This window comes from Tachysurus fulvidraco, chromosome 19, assembly GCF_022655615.1.
Source record: "Tachysurus fulvidraco isolate hzauxx_2018 chromosome 19, HZAU_PFXX_2.0, whole genome shotgun sequence".
NCBI lineage: Eukaryota > Metazoa > Chordata > Actinopteri > Siluriformes > Bagridae > Tachysurus > Tachysurus fulvidraco.
The window spans coordinates 22,898,802-22,909,612 of record NC_062536.1 but is presented as its reverse complement, the minus strand read 5'-3'; the positions used below and the strand labels follow the sequence as shown (position 1 = coordinate 22,909,612).

The following is a 10,811-nucleotide window of genomic DNA, read 5'->3' as shown; positions in this document are numbered from 1 at the left end:
GCCATTTCTGAAGGGTTGGTGTGTGAAGGGTTTTTTTTTTATGTTAAACAGCGTGATCATTCTGGTCTAGCTCAGGATGGTTGTTGATCTGTCTGTGATTGGTCTGGTCTAGCTCGACAGCTGACGGTTCAGATGATGCAGAATCCCCAGATCCTTGCGGCACTACAGGAGAGACTTGATGGACTTGTGGGTTCACCTTCAGGATACATGGAGAGGTACACACACACACACCCACACACACACACACACACCCTACAGACTGTTATACAATCTGATGACTGTAGTATATGATGAGGCTCTGTGTGTCCCTCAGCCTGCCGCGGGTGGTGAAGCGGAGAGTGAACGCTTTGAAGAACCTGCAGGTGAAATGTGCTCATATTGAGGCCAAGTTCTACGAGGAAGTGCATGAGCTGGAAAGGAAGTATGCTGCACTTTACCAACCTCTCTATGACAAGGTTGGTGTACACACACACAGCTCCACCCCTTTAATATGCCTTCCCTTGTTTCTATAGAAATATAGAAGTTTAATGTACACCAGAACAAGGAAACTGAGAGATTCAATAGAGAGATGGACAGATGGTGAACAAAGGCACACAGAGGGCTGGAGAAATAGGATGTACAGAGAGTTTCATATCTATTCTGTATACTGTGTGCATTGTGATGGATTGCTGGGTGTATATGTAGTGATTGAGCGTGTGTGAGCACTGACATTGGACCATGACCATGTAAATGTCCATGTGGTGTTATGTAGTGTTCATTACTCTACTGTTCCCTACATAGTGCTCTGTGTAGGGGCAGAGAAGTGTTTAACACCCAGCCCTGCACTATAATCAGTCATTGTGGTGTGTGTGTGTGTGCATGTGTGTGTTCAGCGCAGTGACATCATCAAGGCAGCGTATGAACCCACTGAGGAGGAGTGTGAATGGAAACAGCCTGAGGATGAAGAACTCTCAGTAAGTCATTATGTTCCCCTTATACACTCGGGCATACTTACACAACCTGTGTGTCTGTCTGGACATTTTGTGCAGTTTCACATTGACCATAATGACGGAGCTGACAGTCTGAGATATAAATAGGACAAAAATCTTACATAAAACTAAAACAAGCCTAATTAACTTCACTTACATTTGAACTGTATAACGATTAACAATAGGCATTGTTGTGATGTAGCTTCATAGGGATATATAAATTCAGCACTCTCTTTTCTATAAACTTGTTAAACAGCTAACCAGAGGTAATAACCAGGGGTAATAACCAGATGTTATTAATAATTAGTGTCTATAACTGCACTATATTTTGCACTAAACATGTAATTGTGTAACTAGAGGATTAATGAAGTCTCTCTTGTTGGTTAACTGAGGTTATAACTCTGTCTCCCTTATCCATAGTAATTCTATATGTTCAGGTATAATTCGTTATAAATGTTAGTCTGGAGATAATTATATAAATAATAAATAAGCCTAAGTTTAAAAAGTTTGTGATTTACCTTCCTGTAATAAGTCTATTCACTGAGGTACAGAACACCATTTTGGGTTTGAAGGGTTTTAAATGTTAATTACCGTGTTAAACCATTTAGAGGGAATTAAACAAGGAGTCCTTTATGTCCTTTATGTGCCACAGGGTGAACTGAAGGACAAAGTGAAGGTAGAAGAGGAGAAGAAGGATGAAGAGAAGGAGGACCCTAAAGGAATTCCTGAGTTCTGGCTGACTGTGTTTAAGAACGTCGACCTGCTCAGTGAGATGCTACAGGTAAACGTTCATCAGTGTGTTTGCTGCCTGTACAAGTATCTCTAGGTTCCTAAACTCTAAACTAACCCTTTGTGTTACAGGAGCATGATGAGCCCATTCTCAAACACTTACAGGACATCAAGGTCAAGTTCTCAGACGCAGGCCAGCCCATGGTACACCACCAGTGATCTCCACACACACTCACACACAAGCAACCTTTCCATTATCTTTAGTTACTTCAGTTATGTAATCTTTATTACATCTGTTAGAACCATCATAAGAGACATCTGTAATTTTATCACCAAGAGAAGGCACTGTTGAGGAATTGGGACATGGTTGTCATAGTAACTGGGAAGAGTTTATTTTTAGTTTGTCCTGAAGGTTCATTTTGCTGCTGTCATTGGGCTGTGTCCCAAATACCTTGTGTACTGCTGATCCTTACTAGTCATTATTAATCTGGTTAATCAAAACTGTTCCAAACCACACTGCTGTCCTGTAGAGTTTAGACACTACAGTAGTGATGCATACGGCTTGTATAAAGATTACATATTGTGTGTGTGTGTGTGTGTGTGTGTGTGTTTGTGTGTATATAGAGTTTTGCGTTAGAGTTCCACTTTGAGCAGAACGACTTTTTCTCCAACACGATCCTCACTAAGACCTACAAGATGAGATCAGAACCTGATGAGACTGACCCCTTCTCTTTCGACGGTCCTGAGATCATGGGCTGCACTGGGTAGGGCAATTCTCACTCACGTACCCCTTTATCATTCTCTCCAACTCTTTTTCTTACATCTGTCTCCCTCTAACCCTAGGGATTGGGGGGGGGGGGGGGGGTGCTAAGTCCTACAGTATGTCTTATGTTGTACATTCCCTGGGATTAAACCCTTGTGTGTCTGTAGGTGCACGATTGACTGGACCAAGGGCAAAAATGTTACATTGAAGACCATAAAAAAGAAGCAGAAACATAAGGGCAGAGGGACGGTGAGGACGGTCACCAAGACGGTCCCTAATGACTCCTTCTTTAACTTCTTCTCCCCTCCTGAAGGTACATGCATGTTCTCTACACACTGCTTTCCATGCAGTTAATTTGTCTGTGATACTGAACAGAAAGCCATGAATGTCTGCTGTGAAAGCTTCATGTAATTATGCAGCATTATACAGGGATCTGAGCACAATCATGTGCACTTTATAGTCTACTGTGTTTTATTACACACTTGTTTACAGACTTACATGATGTTGTGCATGTGTGCTGCTGTAATGGTGTGGAGTTTATATCTGTGTTTAAATAATACTCTTCTCTTGTGTTTCAGTACCAGAGTCTGGTGAACTGGTGAGTCAGTCTGATTCCCTCACACACACACACACGCACTGCTTTTTAACCCTTCTGACCACGATGTTGGTGTGCGGTTTAGGATGAAGACTCCGAGGCTATTTTGGCGGCGGACTTTGAGATCGGTCACTTTATTCGTGAGCACATTGTGCCACGTGCCGTGCTTTACTTCACTGGAGAGGCCATCGAGGATGACGATGATGACGTAAGTGAAGGGCGGCACACTGCATAATGTAATGAGCCACTCTGAGAAAGTAAAGTTTACCTCCGGCTCTGCCTGAACGTGTAGTGATGCAGTGTAAATATAAACCCGTTGGGTTTCATTAAGATGATGTGACGGCTTTTACCTCGTCACAAGCTGACGGTCAGATCCAGCTTCAAAAGGGTCTTTAATGATCTTTTGCTAACAGAACAGTAGAAAAGTGCTGAAGTGTAAATGGCAGGCTGAGTTATCGCTGCATGTTTTATCTTTGGCTGTTTGTGCTTATTTCCTCAGTATGATGAGGAAGGAGAGGAGGCTGATGATGAGGTGAGTGTGTTTGTGTGTTAATGTTCATTATGAGTGGTGTACAGTAACTTAACATGGTCAGTAATGTTGCTTGTATGATTTAGGAGGGAGAGGAAGAGGCAGATGAGGAAAATGATCCAGATTATGACCCCAAGGTACACACCTACATTAAAATTTCAGCCTAATGTATAGAGTTCACACCCTGAACTGTGTGAAAGGTCATTAATTTCCATCTGATCCTGAACACTAGCATTATGGGTATTACAGTATCTGACCAATCAGCAGCTTCACTTACACACTCGCTCTGATCACACTCCCCAAGTTTGGTTTCTTTTAGGTTGCTTTGTTGCGTTCTGTCCCTCATTTCCTCCATTCCTCAGTCACGTCAGTCATGAACGTTACCTGCTCCTTCTGGAGATAATGAACTTTTTTCCACCATGTTTATAGTTTCTCAGCATTTGTGGTTTTCTTCTCTTTAATCCTGGCTCTGTTTCTCTTCTCACTCAGGTTTAATGGTGTGTTTGTATAGAATAACACAAGCCCTGGTAGGTAACAGGTGTGACTGTAGTTTTAAAGCCCCCCTTTGTACCACCTGCGTCACTTCACTAACATTGTGTGTGTTTCTGTAACACAATGGGTTTATGTGCTTCTCTGTACCTTCTGTTATGAAGTTAAGCCCTGTCCGTTTGAGGGGATTTGACCTGAACCCCCGCTCCCTTACATGTGTCAGTCTGGTGTTTGGTCATTTTGTTTGTCATCAGTCATTCTGTGACCACCTGCTTATCACAGCCTGTTTGTGAACTTCTCTGTACCTGGATCAGTGTTCTAGAGCTGCAGGTTTCTCAGTTCAGTTAAATCTCAGATGTTTGGAGAATCCAGAGCTGAAGCTGTAGAATGTTCCCAAGTCCTTCAGTAAACCCTGTAACATTTTCAGCTCTAGAGCTACAGCAAGCCCAAGGTTCTAGATCTTGCTCATGAAGGGTTCTAGTTCCATGGGTGACTAGCTGCTGATTTAAATAGTTTCATACAGTTTGTTTCACTATGATGGAGCTGCTGAACGTGTGCACATGATGTCTGAGCTGACGGTGTGTTGGGGAACAGCCTGAGATTCTCACACACTCCTCATGCACCAGGATATTAAGCATTCATCAAGTGATCATTCTAATTTATTCCTTTTTCTTGCTTTCCTTATTTTTCCCTGATCATCTTCCATTTGAATTTAATTTTGTTTAAATGTATAAAACCCCCCATTGAGCATGTGTGCATGAGATTTGTAGGTATTGTTCTAACACTGCAGTTTGTAACCTGATGTCACTGCCTGTGTCTTACAGAAGGATGCAGCCCCCCCAGCCGAGTGTAAACAGCAGTGATGAGCACACACTGCACTGTGATGGTGTAAAATCCCCTCCTGGTTTTGCAGCCTTATGTTTTGTATTTCTTTATTGGTAGATTATCATAATTTTACACACACACACACACACACACACACGTACAGCAGCTGTGGCTCACTTGCCTGTAACCCGAATCCCCCTCGACCTCAACCCCACACACCCCCCTCTACATGCTGGAACATTCCAGAACCATGACAACACCAGCTCGGGCTCCCTGCCTCTGATTGGCTGATTTCTGACCTGTCCCCCTAAGTCCTTGGCTGTGTCAGGATTGGTTTAGGATTTTTAAATGTTCTGCTCACTAATTGGCTAAATCTTGGTCAGTCATTCCAGTTTAGTGAGAGAACTGACTGATCCCACCTCTGGGGCAATTTCAGCCTGGTATTAGCCTTAACGCAGCCCCTGTGTTGGAGGAGCTGTATAATCCTGACATCTTGTAATTCTATTACAGATGACTGCCCCATGCATGTCCTTTTTATTAAAAACATTTTTAAATAAAATATAGCAGCACTTTGGGGTAGTTGTTTGTTCTGAATTTCTGCTCTGTGATTGGCTGAATTGTGACCCTCGTGTCCCTGGAAAATATGCTGAAGGCTCTGAGTCTTAACCCTTGTTTTCTGGTTGGCTAAATCCTGACTTCCTGGTAGGACAGGTGTAGGTTAAGCTCCGCCCACACGGTTGCCTTATTGTCTGTAGTAGCGGTTCTTCCAGTCAGAGATGGTGGTGGGCTCTGCTCCCAGATGGTGGTGGGCTCTGCTCCCAGATGCTTTGTCTGTAGCACTTTATTAGTCAGGTTAGAAAGCATAGCTGTGCCGAGTCATGACTTGCTCTTGCTGTATGCTGTGGATTTAGCTTGTCATCATTCTGTAAACTGTTCTCACCAGCTGAATTCCAGTCGTGTGGATTTGGCTTTGCTCACACAGCAGCCAGAACCTTCCACACACAGTAAGCTGAGAGGTTCGGTTCTAAACCGAAGCTGATGTTTGACCCTGAAGTAGCGCAGCATTTATTAGGTTTTATTTTATTGTAGCACTTCGGCATCCAAATTAACGTCTGTGTTAAGTGTAGGTTCGGACCGCTTCAACCCTTTCACCCTGACATGGGCCTGTCCACAAAGAGCTTAACTCCACCCACTCCAACTTGGACCAATGACCGGCGCAGTTTAGCATTGTGACTCTGGGGTGTGTGTGTGAGTGAGATGCAGCTGTTGAGTCCTCCATGTTACAGATGTACTAATGTACTCAGATGTTTACTCATCTAATAAACCAGTTCTATGTGCACCATCTTCTGTTTCCTCTCCACATTATTTCTGTCTTATTCACTGTGTTTAATAAAGTGAAACAGCCATGATGTTGTTCAGGTAAAATAATTTCTACTTAATATTCCAAACATTAAACTGCTCATTATTCTAACAGGTTTCACTAAACTGTTAACTGTAAGTGTGAAGAGATGATTGTGACAACAGGAAAGGGTGTAATTAGAGAAGTGCAATGTTATTTAGGACGTGACAGGTTTGTGTGTGTGTGAGGTGGCCACAGTCCAACTGTTCACATCACTCCGAAAATTAAGGTGACAAACACTAAAATATCTGCAATTAAATATTAATAGTGTAAAGCGCCTCTATATTAAACCTCTACACGAGTCTAAATACAGAATCTCCTGTTTTCTAACTGTACATATTAGTAAAAAGGACTATTGGGTGGCAGTGAGTGTAAATGTGAAGCGCTGCACACTGAACTATAATCATTTATTTGTTAAAAAACTAAACGCTTTTCTTCAAAATGTTTTGCTGCATTTCTGCGTCTTTAGTTGCACGGCACCCGGGGGCGCACGAGCGCAAGATCGCGCGCGCGCGCGCGCACACACACGTGCGCGCGCGCATCAGGGATGTCTGTGGACTGCCGGTGAGACAGACCGACAGACGGTGAGACAGACCGACACTGCTGTATTTCAGTGAGTGTGCGCGTGTGTGGCGTTTTTCTGCACGCACAGCTCGGTGGTCGCGTGCCGGCGGTGTTGTGCACTTTGCGCTCCCGGTGATGCAGCAGCAGGGTCCGCGCGTGCTGAAGGAGGGCGTGCTGGAGAAACGCAGTGACGGATTGTTACAGATGTGGAAACGGAAACTCTGCACGCTTACGGAGGAAGCTGTGCTGCTGCACGCGCCCAAACACACGCACCCCCACGCGCACCCGGCAGGAAAGGGAAAAGAGCTGCATTTCTCACGTGTGAAGACGGTGGACTGCGTGGAGCGAAAGGGCAAACACGGCTACTTCACCGTGGTGATGGCGGACGGGAAGGAGATCGACTTCCGGTGCCTGTCGGATGAAGGTTGGAGCGCGGAGATCACGCTGCAGATGGTGCAGTATAAAAACCGTCAGGCGGTGATCGCGGTGCGGTCAACAAGGCACAAGCAGCACCGCCTCGTCATCAGCAAACCGGACACACAGGTCACCGTACAGACAGGGGAGAGCCGCGCGCACAGCGGTGAGACACACTGACACACAGACGTACGCACACACAGACATACATACATACACACACACTGACGTACACACACACAGACGCACAAACACACAGACATACACACACACTGACACACAGACGTACGCACACACAGACATACATACACACACTGACACACAGACTCACAAACACACAGACATACACACACACTGACACACACACCGATGTAAGCACACACACTGACACATAGACATGCACACAGACGTACGCACACACTGACACACACAGACATGCACACACTTACACACAGACACACACACTGACACACACAGACATGCACACACATTTACACACAGACATACACACACTGACATACATACACACACACTGACACACACAGACATGCACACACTGACACAGACATGCACACATACACACACACACACACAGATGTACACACATAATCCCTTATACATTCCTACAGCAGACTGCACGCACTCACTTCGATTGTTCTTCACTTCAGTTTCATCTAATTAACACTCATTAATTAACTTTCTGATTATTTAATTACATTCTTCAGGGAGTAGGTGCACATGCACCTCCATTACAGCTGTCACTATTCCATCATCACAACTACACACTGCAGTAAACAGTCACACACAATATCACACTACAACAGTTTGTAGTCCAGTGGAACTGTGTGAACAATAGACCCTGAGAAACTAAGAGTTCAGAGTCATTACTGAGTTCCTTACACAATTAACACTCATTCCTTCCTGTCACAGTCTTCAGATGATCACTGATGAAGACCTGAGTACAAAGATGACCAACACAACAGTAGTTCAAGTTGTTCTTTATACAGCAGTCCCCAGAGCCCTGTCCCTGTCCATCTGTCTCAGCAGTGATCCTCCATAATCCCTCTGTGCACATCACAATGACACTAATGTGCTTTAAAGCAGAAATATACATTGGGCTTTACATTGTGAAAAGTATGTTGAAGTTATATCAGGACTCTGTGTGTGTGTGTGTGTGTGTGTGTGTGTGTGTGTGTGTGTGTGTGTGTGTGTGTGTATGTTTGCAGGTTAAACAGATCCATCAACTTCTCACACAGCCAGCCAAAAGGATAGATGGAGACCACACACACACACACTCAAGTCAAAGACAGTGTGGAACACCAACCTCCTGCCTTCATATGTGTGTTTGTGTGTGTGTGTGTGTGTGTGTGTGTGTGTGTGTGTGTGTGTGTGTGTGTCTGTGTAAATCAGCAGCTTCCTCTTCATTCATCAGGCCAAAGACACCTTGTCTATTCACTCAACCTCTGTGTCTGTGAACTGAACACTTCATCCCAGTGTATGACATCATGACTGATGATCTCATCAGTGATTTTTACCAACACTCTTGGGTGTGTGTGCGTGTGTGTGTGTGTTTTTCATAGGCAGTTACTGTTTTCATAAATAAACACTTCATTTCAAGCACACATTGATGTCTAATTCTTTATAAACCACACACACACACACACACCAGGGGTCTTGTGACAGGCAGAGGGACATACAGGCAGAGAAAGAAAGATAGGGACGCAGAGATACCCAGAGAGACTGATGACAGACAGTGGGAAAAACACACAAGCACACACAAACACACACACACACACACACACACACACACACACACACACAAATGCAGTAATAGAGCTCAGAAACATGATTAAATGAATTCAGTCACCTAAAAGTCACACACACAGTGATGTGTCTCTCTGAGACTCAGTGATAGGGCTCTCTCAAGAGCATCCAGCTTTGTCATCTGTCTTCCTGTTTCCATGGAAACGCTGGCTGTGGACCCTATGAGATAGAGAGAAGTGAATGGCATGGTGAAAAGGAATCTTATGTGAGTACAGAGATGTTGGGAGCGAGGCACGCTACCAGAAGGGTGTGGCCTGATACACATGGTCAAAGGGTGTGGCCTGATACACATGGTCAGAGGGCGTGGTCAATTTTAAATCTTTAAATGGCCTCGCCTCGTCTTACCTCAATGACCTGCTTCACCCCTACAGTCCTGCCCATTTGCTCAAATCAGATGTTCAGATGCTCCTTAAGACATGAAAATAGAAGAGGAAGCTCAGAGGGCACAGAGCCTTCTCTGTTGCTGCCCCTAGACCAGGGGTCCGCGACCCGTGGCTCCGGAGCCGCAAGTGGCTCTTTCATCCCTCTGCTGCGATTCCCTGTAGATTTGGAAAATTTCATTTAAATGTATTTTGTTTTAGTTAGTTAGTTTTATAAAAAATGTAAATCTAAATTCTAAGATCATGATGCTCTTGTAACATTAAAGTAAACCGTGTTTAATTTGTTTGTCTTAACTGCAGACTTGTGAAATCCGACACAGAAGCAGACGCATTTTTGGTTCGCTGCAACTGCAGGTTAAAATTTAGATGTCATGAATACGAAGACGACTCGATTAGACAGTGAACATTTTATTTAGTAACCTTCGACCCAGCGTCTTTTTTATTAAAGTTAGTTCAAACTGTTCAAAATATTTTTGTTTGCCTGCAGAAGTAAAATTTTGTTTACTCAGTAGCAGTTCATTGATTTCATAAATACAACACACTACAGTTTTTTCTACACTTTCTATAAAGGTAAAAACGATATATGTAGTGTTCTCTTCATTTTAGATGTCAAATGGGTTTTGTGGCTCTGTGTGGTTTATTTTCTGTGGTAAACGGGTCCTAATGGCTCTCTGAGTGTTTAAGATTGCCGACCCCTGGTCTAGGCTATGGACCAACCTGCCTCCTAACCCTAACCCATTAGACAACCTGCCTCCTAACCCTAACCCATTAGACAACCTGCCTCCTAACCCTAACCCATTAGACAACCTGCCTCCTAACCCTAACCCATTAGACAACCTGCCTCCTAACTCTAACCCATTAGACAACCTGCCTCCTAACTCTAACCCATTAGACAACCTGCCTCCTAAACCTAACCCATTAGACAACCTGCCTCCTAACTCTAACCCATTAGACAACCTGCCTCCTAACTCTAACCCATTAGACAACCTGCCTCCTAAACCTAACCCATTAGACAACCTGCCTCCTAACTCTAACCCATTAGACAACCTGCCTCCTTACCCTAACCCATTAGACAACCTGCCTCCTAACTCTAACCCATTAGACCGGTGCCCCCCGTCTCCATGTTTGACTCTCCAACTTAAAACTCATTTTTATTCCCTGTATTTTGTACTGGCTTGAATTATTTCTCTAAATTGTTCTATTCTGTTTTATTTCTGCTGTGTCTTCTCTTATACCAGCTTTATGTCCTATAATTTTTATTTGTTTATTGTATTTGTTATTTATTCATCATCTTCTGTTTTGATTACATACTTATTATCTTCATTTTATGGT

At 43.8% G+C, this 10,811-nt stretch overlaps 2 protein-coding genes across 4 annotated transcripts in view; both read left to right on the top strand.

Moving 5' to 3' along the window:
• nap1l1 (nucleosome assembly protein 1-like 1) overlaps nucleotides 1-6,240 on the top strand; it is an 8,279-nt gene extending 2,039 nt beyond the window's left edge. Inside the window, exons 4-16 of one of the 3 annotated variants that reach the window (XM_027159593.2) lie at nucleotides 113-215; nucleotides 314-455; nucleotides 873-953; nucleotides 1,612-1,749; nucleotides 1,830-1,901; nucleotides 2,322-2,461; nucleotides 2,628-2,773; nucleotides 3,039-3,058; nucleotides 3,141-3,263; nucleotides 3,555-3,587; nucleotides 3,671-3,721; nucleotides 4,074-4,111; nucleotides 4,898-6,240. In XM_027159593.2, the coding sequence (XP_027015394.1) occupies nucleotides 113-215; nucleotides 314-455; nucleotides 873-953; nucleotides 1,612-1,749; nucleotides 1,830-1,901; nucleotides 2,322-2,461; nucleotides 2,628-2,773; nucleotides 3,039-3,058; nucleotides 3,141-3,263; nucleotides 3,555-3,587; nucleotides 3,671-3,721; nucleotides 4,074-4,079 (1,055 nt within the window). In that variant the 3' untranslated portion in view covers nucleotides 4,080-4,111; nucleotides 4,898-6,240. The remainder of the gene's footprint in view (nucleotides 1-112; nucleotides 216-313; nucleotides 456-872; nucleotides 954-1,611; nucleotides 1,750-1,829; nucleotides 1,902-2,321; nucleotides 2,462-2,627; nucleotides 2,774-3,038; nucleotides 3,059-3,140; nucleotides 3,264-3,554; nucleotides 3,588-3,670; nucleotides 3,722-4,073; nucleotides 4,112-4,897) is intronic. The other 2 variants (XM_027159592.2, XM_027159591.2) reach the window with 2 other exon arrangements.
• A 568-nt stretch (nucleotides 6,241-6,808) lies between these two features.
• On the top strand, nucleotides 6,809-8,897 carry phlda1 (pleckstrin homology-like domain, family A, member 1). The gene is made up of 2 exons (XM_027159594.2): nucleotides 6,809-7,441; nucleotides 8,502-8,897. The coding sequence occupies exons 1-2, from the start codon at nucleotides 6,997-6,999 to the stop codon at nucleotides 8,504-8,506; spliced, it is 450 nt and encodes a 149-aa protein (XP_027015395.1). The 5' UTR covers nucleotides 6,809-6,996; the 3' UTR covers nucleotides 8,507-8,897.
• Nucleotides 8,898-10,811: the final 1,914 nt, after the last annotated feature.

What these genes read in the sequence shown, in the direction of transcription:
- phlda1 (XM_027159594.2), top strand. Translation starts at nt 6,997, where the DNA reads ATGCAGCAGCAGGGTCCGCGCGTGCTGAAGGAGGGCGTGCTGGAGAAA.